Here is a 27597-nt window from a genome sequence, read left to right as displayed (position 1 = left end):
TGGTGATACTCCGAAAGTCACTTATACCTTCGTGGGGAGAGGCATTTGGAATATCAATAGGAGCAGGAGAATGATTTCTTTTTTTTTTTTTTTTTTTTGAGACAGAGTCTGACTCTGTCACCCAGACTGGAGTGCAGTGGCATAATCTTGGCTCACTGCAGTCTCCACCTCACAGATCCAAGTGATTCTTCTGCCTCAGCCTCCAGTTTAGCTGGGATTACAAGTGCATGCCCCCTTGCCCTCTAATTTTTGTATTTTTTAGTAAAGACATGGTTTCTCCATGTTGGCCAGGCTGGTCTTGAACTTCTGACCTCAAGTGATCATCTGCCTTGACCTCCCAAAGTGTTGGGATTACAGGCATGAGCCACCACGCCCAGCCAATGATTTCTTGATATTTGGAAACCTTCTGTCTTGTTGTCTTATCTAAAAACTACAGAGTTTTCTGTATTTTGCAGCTTTCTGGGCAGTAATTTATTGAAAAAGCATTTTTAGCTTTCAATTCAGTAGCCCAGTGATAAATCAGTTGGCTTATATCCTTAAAATAATTTCACTTTTTTCCATTTTGTCGGGTGGGGATGATGCTACAATCTTCCATGGACTGACGGAGGAATGAGAAGTGATTAATTAGCTGTGTGTGATAGATCTCATTGGTTTGCTCCATTTTCTTGTTTTTATTTGGTAACATTGTCTTTGCTCAGTGTGCTGGAGCCCCAAAGGAAAGCAGCTGGCAGTGGGAAAACAGAATGGAACTGTGGTCCAGTATCTTCCTGTAAGTTCTTATCTTGAACTTTAGAATTTTTCTTAAGTCACCCACCTTTTGGGGGGTGGTTTGGGAGTATTGTTCTTGTGTTTCCTGTTAAAAAGTAATGCTCATTGTAACAAATCCATCAGTGAATGAAGAGTGGAACTCTTCCCTTCTCTCCCGTAGTCCTCCCTCCAGAGGCACCCACTGTGTTGTATTAACTAGGTAGCCTTCCAGGCTTTTCTGGATGTTATACAAACAATCTGTGTGTAGCTGCCCTTTTTTTGTTTTGTTTTTTATGTAGAACGTGATCATACTCTATGTACTATTCCCAACTTCACATTTTCAGTCCATTCCATAAAAACAGAGCTTAAAGGAAAAGAGTTAGTGAAAAAGCTATGACAATAATTCGGAATCACTCTGGGTTATAAAGCACAGCATTTGTCTTTTAATTGAGTTCACTTCTTTAACTGTGGGCACCAAAGAAGATGGATACTCGTGTTGTTACATGTGCATTCTGTCATCCTCCCTGTGATTTTCTTGAGATAATATTTGCAAATATCTTTAAATATCAATTGAGTTGCAAGGAACCCACATATGTATATTAAGCCTGGGCATGAAGGAGGGATTCACAGGTGGTGCCAAGGCCATTGTTGTTTCTTCTTCCCTAGACTGTTCTCTGCAGGGGAGGGGTGCAGAGTAGTGAATGTAGGTCGTATAGGTTTGAGATTAAGGTTATGTTTCTTATTTGTTATTACCAAAAGTTATATGAAATTTGGTACATAATCTTTTAGGGCATTAACCTGTAAAAAGGTAATGCAGTTTATTTAATGTTCTTGCTTTGTTGTTTGCCTTAAAATTTTTTTCTTTTTCTTTCTTTCTTTTTTTTTTTTTTTTTTTTTTTTAAAAGAGATGATCTTGCTCTGTTGCCCAGGCTAGGATGCACTGGTGTGATAACATAATGTCTCACTGCAGCCTCAGCCTTCCAGGGCTCAGGTGATCCTTCCGCCTCAGCCTCCTGGGTAGTTGGGACTATAGGCGCTTCCCACCATGCCCAGCTAATTTTTGTATTTTTTGTAGAGACAGGGTTTTGCCATATTGCCCAGGCTGGTCTCAGACTCCTGGGCTCAAGCAGTGTGCCTACCTTGACCTGGGATTACAGACGTGAGCCACCTCACCCAGCCTTATTCCAGTATTGATCCTTGTCTGCGTCAGTGCTAGTGGTGTTGCCGCTGCGAATGGTGTTGCATTGGCTACTTTAATTACCTATATCTGAACATGTTCATATGTTTTTTTTCTTTTTCTTTTTTTCTTTTTTTTTTTTTTGAGATGGAGTTTTGTTCTTGTCGCCCAGGCTGGAGTGCAGTGGTGCAATCTCGACTCATTGCAACTTCCACCTCCTGGATTCAAGCAGTTCTTCTGCCTCAGTCTCCCGAGTCACTGGGATTACAGGCACTTGCCACCATGCCCAGCTAATTTTTGTGTTTTTTGTAGAGATGGGGTTTTGCCATGTTGGCTAGACCAGTCTCAAATTTCTGACCTCAGGTGATCCACCCAGCTGAGCCTCCCAAAGTGCTGGAATTACAGGCGTGAGCTACCACACCCAGCCATGTTTCATGCATTTCTGTAGGATGAAGTCCTCGAAGTAGACAACACTGTTCTGTTTCTTCAGTCTTTCCTGGCCAAGGAGATGGAACAGGTGGCATCTAGGGAACAGATGGATTTGACAGTTTCATTGGTTTAGGGATTGTTTCATTTGATACTTTATTATCCTCTCCAAATCTCTTTCAGACTTTGCAGGAAAAAAAAGTCATTCCTTGTCCTCCATTTTATGAGTCAGATCATCCTGTCAGAGGTAACAACTGCTTTTCTTATTGGGCTGACGTCTAATGATGTGTTATGTGTATTACAGAAATTCATAATCATGTGATGTACCTCCTCAGTGAGGTGTTGGTGCTTGCTTCCTGAATAATGTCACTATTTCAAACAGCTAGTTAAGTCAGTGTAAATTATGGCCCTCTGTTGACATCTGTGTTTCATGGTAAATGACATGAAATGGATCCCGACTTTTTGTTACAATTCTTTATAATTTGCTCTGATTATAATTAAGCAGAAAAATTACCATTTGGGGATGAGTTTGGGCTTCTTGGGTCTTTGTACCTGTGAATTAATCAATGAAATCTGGGCCTTTGTTAAAGCTATAGTATTTTGATTTTTTTATTCATCACGTATGTTATAGTATACAGTGGCTAATCCAAACATAAGATGCTTTTGGCTGTATCTGGTTGCTGTGATTTTTATGACCTACTGATTAGGGTGTGTCTTTCAGTTCTGGATGTGCTGTGGATTGGTACATATGTCTTCACAATAGTGTATGCTGCTGCAGATGGGACCCTGGAAACATCTCCAGATGTGGTGATGGCTCTATTACCGGTATGCATGTGAAAGAAACATCATTGTTTGAGAATTAGAGAAGTCTTCTAATAAAGCTGGAGGCTTTGATTTCAAGAGAGTGTGTGTATGTGTGTGTGTGTGTGTGTGTGTGTGTGTGTGTGTGTTTTGAGACAAGATCTCACTGTTGCATGTGAAAGAAACATCATTGAGAATTAGAGAAGTCTTCTAATAAAGCTGGAGGCTTTGAGAGAGAGAGAGAGAGAGAGAGAGAGAGAGTGTGTGTGTGTGTGTGTGTGTGTGTGTGTGTGTGTGTGTGTGTTTTGAGACAGGATCTCACTCTGTTGCCCAGGCTGGAATGCGGTGACAATCTTGCCTCACTGAAGCCTGGACCTCCTAGACTCAAGTGATCATCCCACCTCTCAACTTTCTGAATAGCTGATACCACAGGTGCACACCACTATGCTCAGCTAATTTATGTAATATTATTATTATTATTTTTTGTAGAGATGGGGTTTTTCCGTGTTGCCCAGGCTGGTCTTGAACTCCTGAGCTCAAGTAGGCCTCCCGAAGTTCTGGGATTACAGGTGTGCATCACTGCACCTAACCTGATTTCAGGTTCTTTTACTTACTGGCAGTGATTATGCAACTTCAGGTATAAGGTTTCCATGCTGCACCATGGGCATGCAGTTCAAAATTGGAGTGTCCACTTACAGTGTGTTCTACTGTTTTGTTATAAGGTTAAAAAAAAAGTAAATGATTTTGCTTAAGCTATAAACTGAGTCTTGGTTAACTTGATAAAGAAATTTTAGAAAACAAGACAATATCTTGATTTTTAAAATTATTTCATTTGCTGTCAAGTATTTAATGCCAGCAGTGTGCTAGGCGCTGCTTTAAAGTTGACTGTATGGCAGTGATCAAGGTTATGGCCTTGCTTTTATGGTCTAACATTTCTTTGTTGTTGTTAATTTTTATTTATTTTTTAGAGACAGAGTCTCACTCTGTTGCTCAGGCTGGAGTGGAGTGGTGTGATCACAGCTCACTATAGCCTTGAATTCTTGGGCTTAAGCCATCCTCCTGCGTAACTGGGACCACAGGCATGCACCACCACACCCAGCTAGTTTTAAATTTTTCGTAGAGATGGGGTCTTGCTTTGTTGCCCAGCCTGGTCTTGAACTCCTGGCTTCAAGCAGTTCTCCTACCTCGACCTCTCAAAGTGCTGGGATTACAGGTCTGAGCCACCGCACCTGGCTGGTCTTACATTCTAATGTGATAGTTAATGCTAAGTGTGAGATAAGGACTGATCAGAGTGATGGAGACAATAAAGCCGTGTTAGGATAGATGATGACTGGTATGTGTTTAAGATTGAGTGGTCAGGGGAGGCCAATTTGATATTTGAAAAGGATGTCTTGTTTTTAACTCTTTTGGGTTTTAAGGTTGAATTTTAAAAATACGTTTACCTAGATGCCTTATTTTAAGTTATAATTAGAGGTTTTTTTATTCTGGGCGATAATATTAACACTGGTATTTTTTAACTGCTATTTATGTTTTATGTACTGGGCTTGAAGTTTTATATGTATCATTTCATTTCACGCTTAAAAAGAGCCTCTGAAGTAGGCTTAGTAGGTCTAGTATATAAATGAGAACAGTAAGTATCAGGGAGGTTGAAAAATCTGCTTGTCTCATGGGCAGAAAGTGGAGGAACAGAGTTTAAATGCAGTTTGGTTGAGGCCAATATTTGTACTCCCTGTTCTAAATGCTGCCTTTATACCGTGTCCTCATATCTATACTTAGACTTTGAGTGAATATTCTTACAAAACTTTAAATGATTTATTATTTGAGATTCTTGTACTATAGGATCTGAGAAAAATTGCACATGAGAATTTTTTTCTTTGTTTATTCATTGTAGAAAAAAGAAGAAAAGCACCCAGAGATATTTGTGAACTTTATGGAGCCCTGCTATGGCAGCTGCACGGAGAGACAGCATCACTACTACCTCAGTTATGTTGAGGAATGGTGAGGAGAATCTGGATGGGGCATTCCTGCTCTCACTGGAAGATCACCCCTGAGTCACCTTGTCCCATGTTGAAATATTTTCTTGTTGATTGATTGATTGGCAGGTCTCACTCCGTTACCCAGGTTAAAGGTTTTTTTTGTTATTGTTTTTGTTTTTGTTTTTAAGAGATGGGATCTTGCTGTATTGCTCAGGCTGGCCTCCCAAAGTGCTGAGATTACAGATGTGAGCCACCGTACCCAGCCTGAAATGTTTTCTATTAGAGAGGAAAATAGAAGCTGAGATGCCTTGAGCATATTTTCAGATGATTTTTGATAATGTCTTTCTGACTACTATTTCTGTTTCCCCAATCTTTGGTTATTTATATTAAATACATACTTATCTCAAAAATCTAATTTTCTCAATAACCCCTAATGATGACTTATGAAAATATTGATACTCAAGACTCAAGGAATATATTAAATTTCCTTCAGGCCGGGTGTGGTGGCTCACGCCTGTAATCCCAGCACTTGGGGAGGCCGAGGCAGGTGGATCACTAGGTCAGGAGATTGAGACCATCCTGGCTAACATGATAAAACCCCATCTCTACTAAAAACACAAAAAATTAGCTAGGCGTGGTGGCTTGTACCTGTAGTTCCAGCTACTCGGGAGGCTGAGGCAGGAGAATCACTTGAACCCGGGAGGCAGAGGTTGCAGTGATCTGAGATCATGCCACTGCACTCCAGCCTGGTGACAGAGAGAGACTCTGTCTCCAAAAAAAAAACAAAAAAGTTTCCTTCTGAGAGCAGAGTTGCCCTTTAGAATGGAGATTACTCAAAGCAAAGCTTCCATCCCTCTAGCTATGTTATTCTGCCTTTGGGTGGTGTATTGATTGTGTACTCTTGACTTGATTCTATTGTGTCTTTCCTTTGTCTTCATGTTGGTAGGCAGCGAGCTGATTCTGCAGGGCTTTCTCACAGAAACTGAAAAGTTCCACTTTACATATAAAATCTTCCCACCTCTGTTCAACCAGATAGAAAACCTTTACCCTCTCCTTGACATGTGGAGGCAGCCCTCACAGGTGTTACCTGCAGACCCTAGTCAGCTTAGAACTGTTGCTATATTTGAATGTAATAGTCTCTGGTTTTATTCTTTAAGGGATTTAGTGCTGGCAGCATCTGCAGCTTCAACAGAAGTTAGTATCCTTGCTCGACAAAGTGATCAGGTAAATCTCTTTTTTGTGATTTTTTTTTCCTTTTAATTATTGTTTTGAGAGAGAGTCTTGCTCTGTTGTTCAGGCTGGAGTGGAGTGCTGCAATTTCCGATTACCACAGTCTGTGCCTTCCGGGTTCAAGCGATTCTCGTGCCTCAGCCTCCCAAGTAGCTGGGACTATAGGCGCATACCACCACGCCTGGCTGTTTTATATTTTAAGTAGTGACTGGGTTTTGCCATGTTGGCCCGGCTGGTCACGAGCTCCTGATGGAACTTTTCCAAAAACGATTTGGAGGGGATTAACTATATGGTTAAGGTATACATGATCTCACATCTGTTTAACAAGTTTCTACGTGAGAGCAAAGCTTCAGTGATAGGATGCCGTGGCCAAGTGGCTTGGCTATTGCGTGGAGAAACAGGCGTCAGCCTTAGCAGTTCCTTCACTTCTGTTCCTTTAGGATCCATCCCCAGTCTGTGGAAACATGCTGTGGAGTTAACCTCCAACTGGAGTATGCCCAATGTGTGGGAGACTTTTTCTGCCTTGTCTTGTTTTGTCATCTTTGTTTTATTCCTGTTGCATGAATCTATTCCTTCTATACAATTTAACAATAATCCATCCTCAGTTATGAAAGAAAAACATGCAGATGACACTAAATTGTGAGTCACCGGAAATACTTTCTGTCTGACTTTGAAAAACTGTCAGAAAGTACATTCTTTCATGTGTGTTTCTTACACGGACATGGTGGGCCCAGGTAGTGGTGGTGTGCTGTTCACTATGCAGAATGACCAACTACAGAGAGGGCACAACGAAAGAAGGTGAAACTTACTTTAAAACTGCCTCGAGCTTAAAAATCTTTAGTGCACCCTTGTTGTAAATAGGAAACAAGTGCTTCTCCTCCCCAACCAGATACTCTGTGCTCCACCCATACATAGGTACTTTGTGCTTTTTCAGTCATTAGTATTTATCTGTTACTCTCTGCGTGGCCGGGTGGCCCATTAGAAGAGGCATGGCTCCCAGTGTCTAGGGGTAGCCACTTTTGGATGAGGCCAGAGTTCAGCCATCTGATTTGCTGCTCTAAAATTATCTTAGATTGATTTCAGGTATAATTTCTTATTAGCACAAGTATTTCGTTCACACATTAAAAATATAGTTTCATTTTTATTTTTTATCAAAATAATTTATGTTCATGTTTTTAAAAAGTAAATGGAGAACGGCTTATAAATGAAAAGAATCACCCCTGTCCTACCTGTTTGCTTTCTAGAGGGGACCATTTTTAATTTGTAAACGTTTTCTTATGATGCTTTCACCTTATCCTTAAAGAAAAACCTGCTTTATAACTAATAATTGATTATTAGTTTTAGACCTTACTGACTGGCAAATGATGATCTAGCTCACATATGGCCCCCAGTTCCTTCCTTCCTCTCAGAGTTATAACATTGTTTTAATTTCTTCTTTTGGTGAACCTTTGTAACTTTGAGTAGTGTTTTTTACCCTCATTTCTGGTGGTATCTTTTTTGAGCTGGAGTCTTACTCTGTCACCCAGACTGAAGTGCAGTGGTGCCATCTTGGCTCACTGCAACCTCTGCCTCCCTGGTTCAAGTGATTCTCATGCCTCAGCTTCCTGAGTAGCTGGGACTACAGGTGTGTACTACCACACCTGGCTAATTTTTGTACTTCTTAGTAGAGATGGTGTTTTGCCATGTTGGCCAGGCTGGTCTTGAACTCCTGATTTCAAGTAATCTACCTGCCTTGGCCTCCGAAAGTGCTGGCATTACAGGTGTGAGCCACGGCGCCCAGCCTGGTGGTATCTCTTGATCTTCCACTTTGTAAGAGGAATGTCTTAGCACTCCTACCCTTTCCCTTAGCACCCTTCTTGCTGTTAGGTGTGTCTTCTCTTTTGTAAAAGTGCATTCTGTCCTACAATGATTATTAAGTCATCTAGTCTGTAAATTTTTTTTTTTGAGACGGAGTCTCGCTCTATTACCAGTTGGAATGCAATGGTGTGATCTTGGCTCACTGCGATCTCCGCCTTCCAGGTTCAAGCAATTCACTTGCCTCAGCCTGCTGAGTAGCTGGAATTACAGACGCGAACCACCACTCCCAGATAATCTTTTTGTGTTTTTAGAAGAGACGGGGTTTCACCATGTTGGCCAGGCTGGTCTTGAACGTCTGACCTCGTGATCTGCCCTCCTCGGCCTCCCAAAGTGCTGGAATTACAGATGTGAGCCACCGCGTCCAGCCTATAGATTGTTTTTAAAAGCTGAGATTGTTTTGTTTAGTATGAATGTGTCTGTTCTTTATAGCTAAGTCACGTAGTGTGATTTCATTCCCTTTCCTGAACAACTTTTTTCTTTTTTCCTTCCTTCCTTCCCTCTCTCCCTCCCTTACTCCCTTCCATCCTTCCCTCCCTCTCTATTGTTTTCCTTTCTTCCTTTCCTTCCTTCCTTCTTTCTTTGTTGGAGTGCAGTGGTGTGATCTCGGCTCACTGCAAACTCCACTTCCTTGGGTTCAAGTGATTCTCCTGCTTCAGCTTTCAAGTAGCTGGGACCACAGGTGTGCATCACCACGCCTGGCTAATTTTGTATTTTTAGTAGAGACAGGATTTCACTATGTTGGCCAGGCTGGTTTCAAACTCCTGACCTCAGGTGACCCGCCTGCCTCAGCCTCCCAAAGTGCTGGGATTATAGGCATGAGCCACTGCATCTGGCCTGTTTTTCTTTTTTGTTACTCATTAAGTGCTATTCCCCTGTGATTCATACTGCTAGGTCTAGTCAACACTTTAAGTTAGGCAAAATGTTAGTGATTTTTAAAAACCAGGAGTCATTTGTTGGAAGGAACAGAGCCTATCCAAGCAAACTTACGCAAAAAAGGAGTTTCCTAGAAAGACTTAGTAGTTTCGCAAGGAAGTGAGGGACAGGAAAGCTGACCAGTCTGAGGAACTGGTACCAAGAACTGAAAAGAGAAGAACTAAGGTTACCTCTGTCTCTATAGACAAGTGAGCACAGGACATCTGAGCACAGGCCAGCCTTACCTGCTTCTCTGTGAAAAACTCCAGAGATCAGCTGGAGTTCCTGATCCCAATCCAAAATGTCTAGGAGCAGATATTGACTGGCTTAGTGTAGCTGTTGGATTTGCCCCTCATGGTCAGCAGTCTACCTAGTTGTCATGGAAGGTACCTCAGAAGGTGTTTGTGATAGTGATTATTCATAAGGCAGAGGCTTGGTACACCAGGAACTGATAGAGAGGGGTTGATTTGGAAAACTAACTTCTCATTTGCTGGGGTACTTCTGGCTTTTAGACTATCTTCCCAGATTTCAGAGCCTCCTACTCAACACATAAATCTAAACCAAGTGAGACATCTCTGTTCTCTCCATTTGTACAGTGCTGGGAGGAACCAGTGCAATGCTCTAACCAATGTGGCATTTTCTTCCCTTTTTTTTTTTTTTTAGATTAATTGGGAATCTTGGCTACTGGAGGATTCTAGTCGAGCTGAATTGCCCGTGACGGATAAGAGCGATGACTCCTTGCCCATGGGTGTTGCCATAGACTATACGAACCAAGTGGAAGTTACAATCAGTAAGTACAGCCTGGCACTTATTGCAGAAATAGTCTTCTTTCCAGTTAGGGTTAATATTGAAACGCATGTTAATGTTAATGTACATGTGAATGACAGAGTCTACTCTGCTGGGCACTTACAGCTTCTGGCAGCACATTTCTACCTGAAGAGTGATATAGGCTGCATTGTGACAACATTGAACTTATTTGAGTGGATATTCATTGATGAGACCAAGGCCAGACACTGTGTATACGTGTGAGTGCATGTTTGCACACCTGCACGTGTCTGGGTGTACTTTAGGATCTGTCTGAAATATGGGACATCAGGATTTTATGGCTTGGTTTCTTTGTCCAGTTCATTTCCCTGGTGACCTCCCAAAGAAGCAATACCTGAATCTGGCACTGCACACCAGTACTTAGTTTGAAGGCAAGGATTAGAAAAGAGAGACCTTAGGCCCATGGTTTTCAAATAAGTCCTGGATATGTGTTTTGAATAGATCTTCCCTGCAGTAGCTTGGCAATGCTATAGTCATTGAAATATAAAAGTGCAACAAAAGAAACAGTCTTTGCTGTCTGGTGCTTAAGTTTAGAGAGGTGTCTCTGTCAGGTACTATTAAGTTGCTTGTTCTTTCCCTGGTTAGGCAGGAGTATTTGTTCTGATTAGTTCATTTCCTCTGATTCTCTTGAAGTCTTAATTGACAAAATACATGCTTTTTATTCAGCCATGAATGAGAATATAGTTTGACTCATCTTTCTGTGTCCAGCTGTCCATTCCAAAGAGTCTAGTCTGTCATTTTTCTACTAACCCAAGTACTTCCTAGATACTCTTGTCTTGGTGAGGGGAATGCCGAGCCTACCTCCTGAACACTGAGACGCTCATAAAAACCGAGGGGCCTTTGGGAAAGTTGGAGCTTCTGCAGGACCGATGGAGCTTCTAGGCAGGGCCCAGCAGAATGGTGGCAATCTGATAGCGGCAGGAGCTGTCTTGAAATAGCTGGTGCATGAAAGGCTGTTCAGATCTAAATCAGAAAAAACTAACTTGAGCTGCGATTCAGATGAGTTCCTTAAGCCCTCTTCTTCTTGAGGGCAGTTTTTGCCTTCTGGGCTCAGGCTCTTAAATTGACTTGGTTCTTTTACTGCTTTTGTTTTCTTTTTTAACAGATGATGAAAAGACTCTTCCTCCTGCTCCAGTTCTCATGTTACTTTCAACAGATGGTGTGCTCTGTCCATTTTATATGATTAATCAAAATCCTGGGGTTAAGTCTCTCATCAAAACACCAGAGCGACTCTCACTAGAAGGAGAGCGACAACCTAAGTCACCAGGTATGTGCCTCTGCCTGTTTTATCAGCAAGGGAGTACCATGGGCTTGCGCAAGAGCATTTCCAAGAATGAACATGGTGTGAAGACACGTTGTGGTTTTCTTAACTGGCCGATCTGTCTTAGGAAGGTATGCACTAATCTTTTTTTTTTGAACATATATGCACATATTTGCCTTCCCCTACCTTCAACCTTTATTCTGCAGCCACGACTTTACTTTGGAGATAAAGGAAGGTCAGCTAGGTGGTTTGCATCCAGTTGTTCACCAACAGTATTCTAAGACTCTGTGTTGTATAGTGTGCAACCAAATGACATTGTGCTTAATCCTGGGATTGGTTACAGATATGATTGTATAGTCTTAACAGTGAAATGCCATGTAACAATTATATGTTAGATTTATTGACAGGGAAGGAGTGAGTGGAATACATCACAAATAACACTACATTCTGTGTGATCCTTTTTGTATGAGAAAAAAACATATACATAGTAAAAAACTTAGAGATGGATTTAAAATCTAAATGGTGTTTATTTCTGTGAGGTGGGAACATAGGGATTTTTGTTGTTTATATTTATTTTCTTGAGTTTTTTTCCTCCTTTTTGAAAACATTGCTTAAGTAATAGATGTTTGTTGGAGGAAAATGAAAACATACAAAACCGTAATCACTTAAAGCCCAACAGTCATCAAGCAGTGGCCACAGTCAATGTTTTGGTACCTATCCTCCATGAAAATGCATGCACACATATAAATACTAGTCTGTATTTAAAAAAATTTTTCAGTGACGTTTTTATCACTTGTGAAAAGAAACTTTTTTTTTTTTAAATAAAGACAGGGTTTCACCATGTTGGTCAGGCTGGTTTTGGACTCCCAACCTCAGGTGATCCACCCATCTTGGCCTCCAAAGGGCTTGGATTACAGGCATGAGCCACCACGCCCAGCCTTTTTTTTTTTTTTTTTTTAGACAGGGTCTTACTCTGTTGCCTAGGTTGAAGTGCAGTGGCATGATTACAGCTCACTGTAGCCTTAATCTCCCAGGCTCAGGCAATCACACCTAAGCCTCCCAAGTAGCTGGGACTACAGGCGTGCACCACCATATGCAGCTTCTTTTTAAAATGTTTTGTAGAGATGGGGTTTTACTATGTTGCACAGCCTGGGCTCAAATATCTGGTCTCAAATGATCTTCCTGCCTAGGCTTCCCAAAGTGCTGGGATTATAGGCATGATACACTGCACATGACCAGAAAACATAAAACTTTTAAAAAGGGCATTGTTTCATATGTTGGAATTTGACTAATATTTCTCGTTTTGAACTTATGAGAATATAACTAATAAATTTTTTTTTTCTATTATGACCAGTTTCTTACCTAAGCAAAAATGTATGACCAGTTGGTTTGGATAAGGTTAACAATACTTAGGGGTATATTCTCTCACTGCTTCCCTGTGCAAAGTGAGTTGTATATCACAAATAGAGCCACTCAGTTACTTGGGCCCTAGCAACTGGCAGCACTACCCCAAGTAATATACCAGATGGTTTGTAGAGTGTTGTATTAGGGTAGTTCATTATTCATAGTGTGTGTACTCTTCATGTTGTTTTTTTCTTACCTCCTCATTCAGCCATGAATGAGGGTACCATGAACTACCTATGGGTACCATGAACTACCTATACGCAGGTGCCTGGTTGTCTATAAGCAGAGCAGCCTGTGAGATTGGGAGCCTGTGGGATGAGGTCTGTTTCTGAGTCTTTGCTACTAGCCCATTCAACACTGGAGCACAACCAGAGGCCAATTTTATTGTTAGCCTTTCCTAGAGAAACTTTACTCTTCCTTCATAGTTGATCCAGAGGTAATAGCTGTGTTCAGACAAGTAGAAGAGAGCCCCTGAGGGGAGAAAGTCTGTCCCATCAGCTAAGTCTACTAAAGCCTATGTCTAGCTAAAGCCTACTTCATGGGTTCAAAAGACATGAATGGTTCCGCCCATTTCTACACTGCAGATCCAAGGATGCTGTATTGATCAGAAGTAGTAGTAGCATGATGGTTTTCCAATAATCAGTTCTGTTTTCAGTGGAAAAAATGCTTATGATTTCTTTAGGATCTTGTATATCTTTTTCATGTCAGTTTACCTAATAGGCATGAAAGTTTAACATCTATGTGTGTCTTTACAGAAGTAGTTGTTGCTGGTTCCATATCTATTGTATAAAGAAGTATTAACAATAGGTTTGCTTGTATTATACTTTAATCAGACTGACAGTTTATTTGGATTTTGGTTTTCAGAAAGTGGTATTTTCATACTTGCATCCTAAGTATTACATTGCTTTAGATAAATGGTGTCTTTCATGAAGATAAACTGCCATCTTAGCTAATTTGGAACAACCAAGACCTATTAATGTAAATAGAAAATATTGACACAGATTATTCCTTTCTCATTTAGTTGGTTATTTAATTTAAAGATTAATATTTTTACCTTGTGGAAAGTTTGGAAAATAGAAAAATTTACTCATTTTTGAGACAGGGGTCTCACTCTGTTGCCCAGGCTGGAGTATAGTGGCAGGATCTTGGCTCACTGCAGCCTCTGCCTCCTAAATCCAAGTGATCCTCCCACCTCAGCCTCCCAAGTAGCTGGGACTCTAGGCACAAGCCATCGCACCTGGCTGATATTTGTATTTTTTGTAGCGACAGGGTCTCACTTTGTTCCCCAGGCTGGTCTCAAACTCCTGGACTCAAAGGGTCCTCCTGCATTGGCCTCCCAAAGCTCTGGGATTAGAGGCATGAGCCACTGTGCCTAGTTTTTCACTGAATTTTTTTTTTTTAACCATTTGGATTCCATCAAATATCTTTTTCATTTTTCGGGTTATTTTTGTAAGCTTTATTTTTAGAAGAGGAATTACTGGGTATGTTTTTTATGGTTTTTGATACAATGCCAAAATGTTTTCTGAAAAAAAAATATATATATACTAGTTACAGGGCCAGCACGGTGGCTCACACCTGTAATCTCAGCACTTTGGGAGGCCAGGGCGGGTGGATCACCTGAGGTCGGGAGTTCAAGACCAGCCTGACCAACATGGTGAAACCCCATCTCTACTAAAAACACAAAAAATTGGCTGGGTGTGTTGGCAGGCGCATGTAATCCCAGCTACTTGGGAGCTTGAGGTAGGAGAATCACTTGAACCCGGGAGGCAGGGGTTCCAATGAGTCAAGATCATTGCACTCCATCCTAGGCAACAAGAGCAAAACTCCATCTCAGAAAAAAGAAAAATACTAGTTATGTACTAGTGATAAAAAGTTTCAGGCTTGTTTTATCCCTTCCAACATAAGGGGTTATACATGTTTAAATTCTTAAAATTTAGAGGACCGTTAAAAATGTACCTTGTTTATATTTCTTTGATTAGAGATTGAATGTATTTACTTTTTCTGTTTTTTCTTTTTTTGTTTTTTCTTTCTTTCTTTCTTTCTTTTTTTTTTTTTTTTTTTTTTTGAGACAGAGTCTTCCTCTGTCGCCCAGGCTGGAGTGCAGTGGCGTGATCTCTGCTCACTGCAACCTCTGCCTCCCAGATTCAAGCAATTTTCCTGCCTCAGCCTCCTGAGTAGCTGGAATTACAGGTGTGCGCCAATATGCCAGCCAATTTTTGCATTTTTAGTAGAGACAGGGTTTCACCATATTGGTAAGGCTGGTCTCAATCTCCTGACCTGGTAATCCATCTGCCTCAGCCTCCCGAAGTGCTGAGACTACAGGCATGAGCCACCATGCCCAGCTGGCGAATGTGTTTTCTTTATGTGAGTTAGGTTCCCTGTTGATCAGTCCTGAGATTTTAAAATCTCTATTTGTATGAGCTTTTTAAAAAATAGAAAACATCTTATTTGTCATTTGCTATGGGTCTTTTTAGTTCGTTACAATTTATTATTATACCTGAGTAATTATTTTTTACACAAATCTTAACTTTCTCCCTTTGTGATTTTTTTTTTCTTTTTGATCACTTCTAAATTTATCAAGGTGTTAGACTCTGAGACCTAACACCTATCCATATACCTCCTTTTTTTTTGAGATACATGTATATATGTGCCTTTCTGTGTCGTGGACCGTCCGGGACGGGTAGGCACGTCTGCCCGGGGGTCTCTCGACCTGCAAGAGGGTCCCAATACCTGGAAGAGGGAGTGCGCCTGGAAAATTAATAAAGACAGAGAGAGAGAAAGCGAGGCGTCTGGAGGGCTGATAGGCTGTGCCTAAACAGCAAATTTTATTTTTCAAAGGCCAGGAATAAATACACTTTCTTGGCTCTGGTTTACCTCATAGTAAGAGGAAATGCAAATGTATGCCTCACATGACCTATACAATAGAGAAGTCAGATACCCAATCAGTGGTTGTAAAAAGTAACAAAATTTTCTACAATCACAAAGTTTGTTTCCAAACATTATTCACAAAGCTTGTTTATATCCAAACATTGTTCACAAGGCTTGTTTATATCCAAACATTATTCACAAGGCTTGTTTATATCCAAACATTATTCCTCCTGGCTGCAGGTATCTCTGGTTTGACCTTGCTTTAGAACTGAAATGTGAAAAGGTTTTTTGGTTTTGCTCATCAGAATATCTTTTAATCAGATTCTCCTTTGTCTACTCCTGACTCAACTTAACTCAACTTCCCCATTCAGTAATCTCTGAGTCAGGAATCAAAGCCATCCCTTATGGTGGCATTTTGCTTTGCCATTATCTAGGGTACAAGGCAGTTAGATAAGTAAAGGTTAAAACTTATTCTTAAAGTCATAAAAAGGTTAAAAGCAGGAACTGGTTGCTGGTAGGGGGTTACTCGGTCTAGCAGCAACGCATAATTTTAGGCCCAGACGATATTGTGGTTGATATTAGAAACTGATCATTCATCTTTCAGTTCCTATATTTCCGGATAGCTCGACTGCCTCCAGTAGGAAACTGTGTTTGGGATCAAACTCACCATGTAGTGAGACTCACGCCTTTTAGGGGTCTCACACGGGAGTGTTCCCCACATTTCTGTGTGTATTTATCTGAAATTACTTTTAGTGAAATAAGGTGGAGGTCTGAATTAAAACTTTTTCCCGGTTGTTATGAAATGTGGCAGTGACTGACTGTTTTGTGTGCCATAGTCCATGAAGTCCAATTATTCTAATGTCTTTCCTTAGTTTTCCTTCAGTTTCATTTATCTTGCGCTATGTGAAAACTGCAACATTAACTGTGTTCCCATCTGTTCTTTTTGGTTAAACTAGTATCATTTCTGGCTTCATTCTACCACAAATTGTTTTTCACTTGCTTTCCCTTATGTGAACCTCCACTGTTACAGTGTTAACCTTTTCCCTTTTTTTTTTCCCCCTCATCACTGCAGGAAGTACGCCCACTACCCCGACCTCCCCTCAAGCCCCACAGAAACTGGATGCTTCTGCAGCTACAGCGCCTGCCTCTCTGCCACCGTCATCACCTGCTGCTCCCGTTGCCACTTTTTCTTTGCTTCCTGCTGGTGGAGCTCCCACTGTGTTCTCCTTTGGTTCTTCATCTTTGAAGTCAGCTGCTACAGTCACTGGGGAGCCCCCTTCATATTCCAGTGGCTCTGACAGCTCCAAAGCAGCCCCGGGCCCTGGCCCATCAACCTTTTCTTTTGTTCCCCCTTCTAAAGCCTCCCTAGCCCTCACCCCTGCAGCGTCTCCCATGGCTCCATCAGCTGCTTCATTCTCCTTTGGATCATCTGGTTTTAAGCCTACCCTGGAAAGCACACCAATGCCAAGTGTGTCTGCTCCAAATATAGCAGTGAAGCCGCCTTCCTTCTCACCCTCAGCAGTCAAAGTCAACCTTAGTGAAAAGTAAGTCACTTCTAAAGTTTGATTCTTCTGTGAGATGGGTAGAAATATTGCATGTTATTTGCTAGATGTAGAGTCACTGTGAGAGGAGTTACTGAGTAGAATTTTTTACCCAGAGTAATACTTTCAAGTGGTAGAAATTCAGCCAACATAAAAAGCTGGCATTTCGTCTGTGGTTAGAGTCCAGACGAGTCTCTTAGCTAGCATTTTATTTTTTTGACTATTAGGGATTTATATTCAAATACTTGTTTTGCTTTTTTACATTACAAATGTAGGAAATGTTCCTTATTTTTAAAAAAAGGAGCAATCAAAAATATACATCCTAGAAGGGAAATGAATCCCTTGTAGACTTCTCCCCCCATGTGTCTACCCTTTACTCTGAACTGTCTACACAGCCGCAAAGTGATCTTGCGACATCATAAATTGTTAGGTGATTCTTCTGCTTGACAGTTCCTGTGAAGCCCCATGGCTGCTCACTGCTAATTCTGAGTTTGATATCCAGTTTCCTCCAGATCTAGGTCCTAAAGCTCACTCATTTCTTATTTATTTACTTCTTTATCTGCTTGTTCTTTTCTCCCCACTAGAATGTAAGCTTTTTGAGGGAAGCAATTCCTTATATTTTGTAACCCCTCCCAAGATAACCACTGGGTATAAATCCCACCAGCTTTTTCCCTGCTTGCCTGTACTATCTGTTGTTGCTGTGGTGGTGCTGCCACCCTCAGTTACTGTTAGTATTGAACCAGCAGACAGCCACTTCATGCTACAGGTTGCATAGTATTCCATTTTGTTGGCTGCACCACAGTTTATCTGACCAATCATCTAATGCTGGATGTTTAGATTGTCTACAGACTTTTGCTCTTTAGGTGGAACCGGCTTTATATTCCCTTTAGGCCATGAGTATCCCAAAGACAGTGACCTGCGTTTCTCTTTCTTTTTCACTTCCAGAAAAGGTGGTCACTCTCAAAATGAGTTCTTAGTAATTTCCTTGGTAAGAAAAAGTACTAACTCTCCTCAGCGTAATTGGGTCCCACCTCCTGTTTAAAACTCAGCTGGACACAATAATGTTTCATATCCTGATAAACTTGGTATTTTATATTGTGATAAACTTAGTTTTGTCTTCAAGTACTTGATATTTCCCCTAAATAATGCATCCTAAATAAGCAGACAATAAGGTAAATGCTTCCTTGCAGCTTTCACCTTTTGTAAGAAATAGCTAAACATTTATGTTTTCTGAAGGCAAAAAAGTATGTTATCTTTGTAAGTTAACATAAAAGATAGTAAGTTATCTTTTGATGACATTGCTCGAGCTAGTTTGGAAGAATCTTCTAGCAAGCTCTTCTGAGGCCTTCTGGCTGCCATTTTTCAGGTTTACTGCTGCGGCTGTCTCTGCTCCTGTTAGTAGCTCCCAGAGCACACCCTCGATGCCGCCATTCTCTTCTGCCTCCAAGCCAGCTGCTTCTGGACCGCTCAACTACCCTACGCCTCTCTCAACATCATCCAGTTCCGTGTCATTGAAGTCTTCAGTCTTGCCTTCAACATCAGGTCTGATTTTAAGCAAACAACTTCAGACCTCAGCCCTGCCTTCTCAGATTAATGGTTTTAAGTGTTAAGAGTCCTAACTAACAGTTGGACAAGGTTATTTTTTCTTGCTTCCTGTGTCTTATATAAATGATTACTGTGCTGTGATTTTTGTACTCTGAATTGGGAGACTTGCTATGGCTTTAATGCTGCCATGCTTCTCTCTGACACTTCTTATGGAGCTAAGTGTACTTAATGATTCCAAGAAAATGTCTTGCTGTTGGGCATTTATCTTCATGTGCTTGATGAAGCACAGTTACAGAACAGTTGTTTAAGAAGCACAGGCACAAGAATTGTTTGGCCAGGTACAGTGGCTCATGCCTATAATCCCTGCACTTTGGGAGGCTGAGGCGGGTGGTTCACCAGAGGTTGGAGTTCAAGATTAGCCTGACCAACATGGTGAATCCCCATCTCTACTCAAAATACAAAAATCAGCCAGGTGTGGTGGTGATTGCCTGTAATCCCAGCTACTCAGGAGGCTGAGGCAGGAGAACTGCTTGAACCCAGGAGGTGGAGATTGCAGTGAGCCGAGATCGCACCCCTGCATTCCAGTGTGGGCTACAGAGCAAAACTCCGTCTCAAAAAAAAAGACACACAGAAGAGAGAGTGCCTGCAGCGACTGTATTCATCTCTTCGGTCAATCATACTATAAGCAGGAAGTTTTTTGGCTTTTGTTTTTTTTTTTGAGACAGATTTTCTGTCAACCAGGCTGTAGTGCAGCGGCATGCTCCAGACTCACCACAGCCTCTACCTCCTGGGCTCAAGCGATCCTCCCACCTTAGCCTCCTGAGTAGCTGGGACTACAGGCATGTACCACCACCGTTGGCTAATTTTTTAATTTTTTTAGAGAGACAAGGTCTTGCCGTGTTGCTGAGGCTGGTCTCAAACTCCTAGGCTCAAGCAGTCCTCCTATCTCAGCCTCCCAAAGGGCTAGGATTACAGGTGTGAGCCACCATACCTGGCTCCTAAAATGTTCATATGTTGTTTTTTTTCATTATCTTAGAACAGAGGCTAGCACAGCTGATGGACATCACTATTTAAAGTAAATCATAAAAGTGGGGCCAGGGGCAATGGATAACTTAATTCCTTAGATTTAGGGAAGGGACATTTGTGATGGGAAAAAAAGTAATAAATACTATCTGTTTTAACTGACTTCTTTTTCAAGCAGGACGATCTGCTCAGGGCAGTTCAAGCCCAGTGTCTTCAATGGTACAGAAATCCCCCAGGATGACCCCTCCAGTGGCAAAGTCAGGCTCTCCCCAGGTATGTTTAAATTCAGCTTGCAAGGTTTGTATTTATTTATTTATTTATTATTTTTTGAGACAGAGTCTCGCTTCTTCACCCAGGCTCGATGCAATCTTGGCTCACTGCAAACTCTGCCTCCTGAGTTCAAGTGATTTTCTGCCTTAACCTCCCAAGTAGCTGGGAGTACAGGTGCCTGCCACCACACCTGACTAATTTTTGTATTTTAGTAGAGATGGGGTTTCATCATCTTGGCCAGGCTGGTTGGTCTTCAACTCCTGACCTTGTGATCCACGCGCCTCAGCCTCCCAAAGTGCTGGGATTACAGGTGTGAGCCACCACGCCTGGCCTTGTGTTTATTAGTTTACTGCCCCAAGCATACATATAAATTAAATGAGTTTTTATGTTTTAGAATTCAGACCTTGGAGATAGTAACTGGGACTGCGTGATAGTAAATACCAAAGTGTGAGGTTTGAATACTTGTATACTCATAAAAGCCATTTATCTATTTTAATTTTTTATTGAGTGTAATACACATAGAAAAAAGTACACATGTTACGTGCACAGCTCAGTGAATTGTCACCATCTGAACATACCTTGGTGACTAGCATCCAGATCAAGAAACAGAATTTTATGAGAACCTGGCTGGGTGCAGTGGCTCATGCCTGTAATCCCAGCACTTTGGGAGGCCGAGGCAGGTGGATCACCTGAGGCCAGGAGTTTGAGTCCAGCCTGGTCAACATGGTGAAACCCCATCTCTACTAAAAATGCAAAAAATAGCCAGATATGGTGGCACATACCTGTAGTCCCAGCCCCTCAGGAGGTTGAGGTGGAGAATCACTTGAACTCGGTTGGCAGAGGTCAGAACCCGAGGTCGTTTTCACCTGTACCCTTCTAGTTACTACTCTTGTCAAAGAGTAGCTGCTTTTTTGATTTCCAACAACATAGATGAGGTTAGCCTGCCTGTACCTTCTATCAAGTGGAATTGTACAGTATGCATTCTTGTATCTGGCTGCTTTGTTTAACATTATGAGATTTATCCATGTCATTGTATAGAATTTATTGTGTGATTATGTTACAAGTATTTGTTCTACTCTCACAGGCATTTGAGTAATTTCCAGGTTTAAGCCATTGTATGTAGTACTGCTATGACCATTCTGGTTGACGTCTTCAGTGAACACACGTACAGGTTTCTCTTGGGTGTATCCCTGTGAGTGAGATTGCTGGGTCATAGACTCTGCATGTATTCCTCATTAGTAGATTCCCACCAAGAGTGTATGAGACTTCTGGCTGCTCCACATCTTTGCCTCTCTTGGTATTTTTCATCTTTTGTTGTATTGTTTTGTAGTTTTAATTTGTATTTCTCTAATGATTAGCAAAATTGAGCTTTTTACAGTACTACTATTGGCCATTTGAATATTTAATGTTGTATCTGTTCATGTCTTTATTCTGTTTTTCTATTTAATTGTCTTTTTCCTTTTGATTTTTAAGAGTTAGTTCCTTGAATACACACACACATACACGCACATACAGTGGAAATACATTCTCACTGTGAATTGCCTATTCGTTGTCTTTTTGGTTTCTTCGATGAATACTTGTCTCCATTTTAATATAGTTGAGTAGATCATTTTTTTTTTCTTTTATGATGAATGCTTTTCATGTTTTGTTTTAGAAGTCATTTTCTATTTAAAGGTCAAAAAATGTTTTTCTAAAAGCTTTATTTTATCTTTCATATTTAGATTTGTAGTCCGTCATCTCAGTTTATTTTTATGGTGTAATATAAAGAGAATTGTGTTTCCCACATGCTTACTTGAGTGCCCTGGGAACAAGGGTTACGTCTTTTTCTTCTGTGTCCCCCTAACCAACCCTTCTCCTACCCTGACACATACCTGTATTGGATACATAGTAAGTGCCCAGGTCACAGTTCACACTTGTGGCATGATGCATGACACACAGTGTTTGCCAAATAAATGTTTGCTATTAATGAATGCTGATGTGGTCTAAGACCTCTCTAATGTTAATCGTTGTAAGTAGCAAATAGTCTAAAGGGCATCTCAAATTATACCACCTTTAAAGCAGAACTCTTGATTTCTGTCTCCCCAGAGGCTTGTCCTTTTCCAGTGAGTAAATAGCACTAACAAACCAGATGTTTGCACAAGCTCCAAGCCCAGAAGCATCCTAGATCCCTCTCTTCACAGTGTATGTCCCTAGTCCAGGCTGGCAGGAGGTCTTGTCACCTCCACCCTCTGCTGTGTCACATGTCATAAGCCCACAGCCCTGTCCCCCTGCTAGCATCCTGTGTCAAGCTATTGCCACCTCTCACCTTTTTAACCTCTTGACTAATCTCACTGCTATCCCTGCTCTAGATAGCAGTAAGCGGGATCTTTTAAATCATAAAGGAGATTTTAAACTCTCCTAAAACACCAGTAGTAGCTTTCTAACACCTTTAGAATAGAATCTAAATTCCTCGGTGTGACCTGACTGACCTACCCCTGCCTGCCTTCCTGACTCTACCCCTGCCCTCTCCAGTGCCTCCCCTGACTTCACAGAGTCCACGTTTACTTTTTTCTTTGCCCAGGTATACCAAGATTTCTCCTGCCTCGAGATCTCTCCGCACTTGACTTTCTTGCTGCCTGGCAAGTGCTTCCTGCAGATCCCATAGTTTCTTTCTGCTTGCAGCCTCAGTTCAGATGGCGGCCCGCAGTGAGGGCTTTCTTGGCCATCTCTTCTGAAGTAGTGCCCTCTTTTATTCTCTATATTTTCCTGTTTGTTTTCCAACTGAAATTATCAGATATGTTTACATTTTTTTATTCAGCGTGTCCCAGTAGGAGGTAAGTTCAATGAGAGTTGGGCCCCCATCTGCTTGTTCACCCTTACTTGCATTTTCTAGAATATGCCTTACACAAAGTAGAGACCCTATAAATAAGGATTCGGAAGAATGAGTAAAGAAACAATGACTGTGTTACAGAAGCGACACTCCCTGTGATAGGCACTGATGTGATTGCTTGTAGAAGCCATGGCTTATAATATGGGATCAATTTTTAACCTTTGCCTTCTATTTCAGCCAAAGTCACTTCAGCCTGCTGTTGCAGAAAAGCAGGGACATCAGTGGAAAGATGCAGATCCTGTGATGGCTGGAATTGGGGAGGAGGTAAATTTGTGTCTTGAGGGCTTTTTTCTGGAAGTAGCTGACAGACTTGAATGGGTCAAAGTGCCAACCCCTACATAACTAGTTCATTCTAGCTTTGAAGCCTGGCCTATCCCAACAGTTTGAGCAGTTAATAAGCACAGTAGCAATGACATTACTGTTTGTCATTCAGACTGAGTAGTTCCTCATTTGTGGCTTCTACAGATTGCACACTTTCAGAAGGAGTTGGAAGAGCTAAAAGCCCGAACTTCCAAAGCCTGTTTCCAAGTGGGCACTTCTGAGGAGATGAAGATGCTGCGAACAGAATCAGAGGACTTGCACACCTTTCTTTTGGAGATTAAAGAGACCACAGAGGTTTGTGTTTATGGATACTTGAGTTGAATTGCATTTAAAAAATGTTTTCTACTACTCCATGGGTGTATATACTTTATTTCTTCAAGGACCACCAGGCCACAACCAGTGTTGTTTTTTTAGCATGGCCAAGTAGCCTTCCTAGAATCCCTGAGTTCAGATCCTACCTTCAGCACTTAATAAATTATGTGACTTTGGACAAGTTAATCTAGTTAACTCTGTTTCTCAGTTTTCTCATCTATAAGGTGGAGTAAGTTTCTACCCCTTTGACACATACCACGTACTGTGTGCTCCGTAAAGTTTATTATATAGTTGTCAATTTGCATTTGAAATTTTGCTGTCTATCTTTCATAGTGTTAGATTTTTTAAAAGCAGGGTATTTTAGAACATACACAGTATGAAAATATTAAATGTTTCATGTTAATAGTGTTAATTATTGTTATTATTATTATTTCTTACTGTATGCCAGGCACTGTGCCAAACACATCACTTGTATTATCCCACTGAATCCTCACAACTTTCCTGTGTCATACATACTGTTGACCTCTCTATTTTGCAAGTCAGAAAACTGAGGCTTAGGTAAATTTGTCAAAGGTCACCCACTTAGCAAATGGTAGTGCCAGCATTCTGTTTCAGACTCTGATTCCAGAGTTCTGGTCCTAAATAGCATGTTTGGAAAGAGGAAGGTTCTTTAGAGTATTAGCAGTAATTATCTTCACATAATAGTATTGTAGCTACTGTCCATGGTTTTGTATTTTCTGCATTTTCAGTAATTAGCATGTAGTTTTTTTAATGGGGATGAAAAATAAATGTAAAAAGTGTCTTTCTAAGCCATTAAATTCTTTTTTTACGTGGCTTAAATATATTCGGATGTTCATTGTGTTCAGTGTTTGAGAAACACCACCTTCCTTGATCTAAACAGAAAGGTTTGGACTTACAACTTTTTGTATCAACACATTATTGTACTTTTTGTAGTCACTTCATGGAGATATAAGTAGCCTGAAAACAACTTTACTTGAGGGCTTTGCTGGTGTTGAGGAAGCCAGAGAACAAAATGAAAGAAATCGTGACTCTGGATATCTCCATTTGCTTTATAAAAGACCACTGGATCCCAAGAGCGAAGCTCAGCTTCAGGTAGGATATCTATGTAAATCTATTTAAAAGATTTAAAAACAAACTCATGTAACAATTGCTATCTTTTTTTGTGTATAGATTTGGATGATGGCTCTTTATGAAGTTGTTAATTTTCTGCTTATAATTTACCACAATTCCCATAAACTTCCTTAACTGTGGCTAAGAAAACAATATACTTCATGTAATTATGTAATTTTTTTTTTTTTTTTTTTTTTTTTTTTTTTTTTTTTTTGAGACAGGATCTTCTGTTTCCTATGCTGGAGTGCAGTGGCATGATCTTGGCTCACTGCAACCTCTGCCTCCTGGGTTCATGCAGTTCTTCCTGCCTTAGCCTCCCAAGTAGCTGGGATTACAGGCGTGCACCACCACTACGCCCAGCTAATTTTTTTCTTTCCTTTTTTAAATTTTATGTATTTAGTTTTCTTCTTCTGCCTCCTCACCCCCGCCCACTTTATTTTTGTTTTTATTTTTGGAGACAGCTATGTTGCCCAGGCTAGAGTGCAGTGGTGCCGTCTTGGCTCACTGCAACCTCCACCTCCCATGTTCAAATGATTCTTCTGCCTCAGCCTCTGGAGTAGCTGGGGATTACAGGTGTGGGCCACCACATCCAGCTAATTTTTATATTTTTAGTAGAGATGGCCTTTCACCGTTTTGGCCAGACTGGTCTCGAACTCCTGGCCTCAAGTGATCCACCCATCCTGGCTACCCAAAGTGCTGGGATTATAGCCACCATGCCCAGCCTGTTTTTTTTGTTTTGAGATGGAGTCTTGCTCTGTTGCCTAGGCTATAGTGCAATCTCAGCTCACTGCAACCTCTGCTTCCCATGTCCAGGTGGTTCTCATGCCTCAGCCTCCCAAGTACATGGGATTACAGGCATGTATCACCACACCCGGCTGATTTTTGTATTTTTGGTCAAGATGGGGTTTCACCGTGTTGGCCAGGCTAATCTCAAGTGCCTGACCTCAGGTGATCCACCTACCTCGGCTTCCCAAAGTGCTGAGATTATAGGCGTGAGCCACCATGCCCAGCCACCTGGCCTGTTTTTAATTTTTGAGAATCAAGTTAACCATGAAGGTTAGCAGTCGCCCAAAACGTAAATAAAATTATTACAGGCCTATAATAAGTTAAATAGCTAAAATATTAAATAATGCCAGATTCAGTTGTTAGTGCTGATATTATTCTTTTCTTTTTCGAACAAATGAGTATTTCTCAACTTGGGAAGATGACTTACATGTTCTCTGCTGTGAATAGATAAGTTTAGAATTAATATCAGCACTGTTTTGTCTTTTGCAGTTAATTTTATGGATGGGAGAGCAAAAACTAAATGGATGCACTGTCTGAGTACCAGAATGGAATGGAAAATTCCCTGACCATGTTGAGATACTTCATAGGAGCTGAGAAAAAAACGAGAATTAAGCAAGAACATTTGTTCCCTGGGGGCCTAGGCAGACACACTCATTCTGTTTCCCTTTACAGTGTACCACCTCTCTGCCACCTCTGCCTCCCAGGTTCAAGCGATTCTCGTGCTCCAGCTTCGCAAGTAGCTGGGATTACATGCTCCTACCACCCCGTCCATCTAATTTTTGTATTTTCAGTAGAGACGGTGTTTCACCATGTTAGCCAGGCTGGTCTCAAACTCCTGACCTCAAATGGTCTGCCTGCCTTGGCCTCCCAAAGTGCTGTGATTACAGGCGTGAGCCACTGCATCCAGCCAATTTTGTTTTTTATTTTAAAGATTTTTTATGTAACTTCTTTTTTTTTTTTTTTTTTAACATTATTAGAGACAGAGTCTTGCTTTTTTGTCGAGGCTGATCTTGAACTCCTAGCTTCAAGCAGTCCCACCTGTCTTGGCCTCCCAGAGTGTCAGGATTATAGGTATAAGCCACTGCACCCAGCCTCATTTTAATTACACGGTTTTAATGATCATATTAAAACCTATTCTGTTTTTCTTGTTTATTGTGGTTCTTAATATAGAAGTGTTTCAGAATTCTTTTGACTGTTTCGATACATCTTCCCCAAACTATCAGAAAAACAAGTCATTTGCCTTTTAATTTTTTTTCTCATAGGAAATTCGGCGCCTTCATCAGTATGTGAAATTTGCTGTCCAAGATGTGAATGATGTTCTAGACTTGGAGTGGGATCGGCATCTGGAACAAAAGAAAAAACAAAGGTGAGTAAGATCTCTCATCTGCAGTGGGTTGGAATAGATACTGCTATTGCCATTTTAAAAATGAAAATTCCTGCAGACGTTCATTCTTTTTAACCTAGTCATTTTACTAGAAATATTTTTCTACAGAAACAACAAATGATGCTCACAGTAATTACATAAAAGAATTTATATATTGCAGCATATAAGTATAAACTATATAAACTATAATTTATGATAGTGAAAATTTGTATTCAACCTAATTATCTTAAGGTACAGGAGTGGCTAAATATGGTCACTTTTTTTTTCTTAATTACAGAATACCCTGTAACCATTGACTAGCATGTTCTCCAAGAAATTATGTAATATATTTCCTATCTTCTATAAAATGTATAGAATATGTAATTATTTCACTATAATTATTTGTTGTAATATAAAAATTTAATAAGTAAAAAGGCAAACGCATATTGGCTAATAACTGTGGAGGTACAAAAGTAAATAGATGTATCAAAATATTTATAGTCGTATCTGCAAAATGGGATTAACGAAAATTTTCCTTAATACTCCTCTGTATATTTCAAATTTTGTTTTTGAGAAAATATTTGTAATTAGTGTGAATAGTTAAAAGGATGAAAGGAATGATGGCAAAGGAATGGGAAACCTTTTAGCATAGTTTTTTATCCTTAGATATTTGTTTTTAAGCCACATATTTTCCACAAGGAATAGAATACAGTGTACCACGAGAACATGAAGTGCCGTTAGAAATGTGAAAAACAGATCAGCCCTGAAATGTTAGATTTTTGAAACACCTACACTTAATTAATAGATTAGTTAGCCCAGTGTGAAAACAAACCAAGAAATGGTCTATTTGATGTACTTTCAGTGGGACAACCTGGGTGTGACATCAGGGACAGGACTAGAATATGCTTATAATTTAGTAAGCTGAATTCAATAAGTTACATTTTGTTATGTG

The 27597-nt window shown here is 40.7% G+C and overlaps 1 protein-coding gene across 3 annotated transcripts in view; it reads left to right on the top strand.

The window, feature by feature from the left end:
• The window catches only part of NUP214 (nucleoporin 214), a 102982-nt gene that overhangs the window by 5293 nt on the left and 70092 nt on the right, over positions 1-27597 (top strand). For 2 of the 3 annotated variants that reach the window (XM_010341417.2, XM_010341412.2), the window contains exons 5-18: positions 699-769; positions 2534-2597; positions 3072-3175; positions 5043-5149; positions 6285-6351; positions 9790-9916; positions 11057-11218; positions 16557-17028; positions 18392-18567; positions 19769-19866; positions 22910-22996; positions 23198-23347; positions 24320-24478; positions 26545-26648. In XM_010341417.2, coding sequence (XP_010339719.2) covers positions 699-769; positions 2534-2597; positions 3072-3175; positions 5043-5149; positions 6285-6351; positions 9790-9916; positions 11057-11218; positions 16557-17028; positions 18392-18567; positions 19769-19866; positions 22910-22996; positions 23198-23347; positions 24320-24478; positions 26545-26648 — 1948 coding nt within the window. The remainder of the gene's footprint in view (positions 1-698; positions 770-2533; positions 2598-3071; positions 3176-5042; positions 5150-6284; positions 6352-9789; positions 9917-11056; positions 11219-16556; positions 17029-18391; positions 18568-19768; positions 19867-22909; positions 22997-23197; positions 23348-24319; positions 24479-26544; positions 26649-27597) is intronic. The other variant, XM_010341416.2, reaches the window with a different exon arrangement.

Source organism: Saimiri boliviensis, chromosome 2, assembly GCF_048565385.1.
Source record: "Saimiri boliviensis isolate mSaiBol1 chromosome 2, mSaiBol1.pri, whole genome shotgun sequence".
Classification (NCBI taxonomy): Eukaryota; Metazoa; Chordata; class Mammalia; order Primates; family Cebidae; genus Saimiri; species Saimiri boliviensis.
This window is presented reverse-complemented; position numbering and strand designations above follow the sequence as displayed.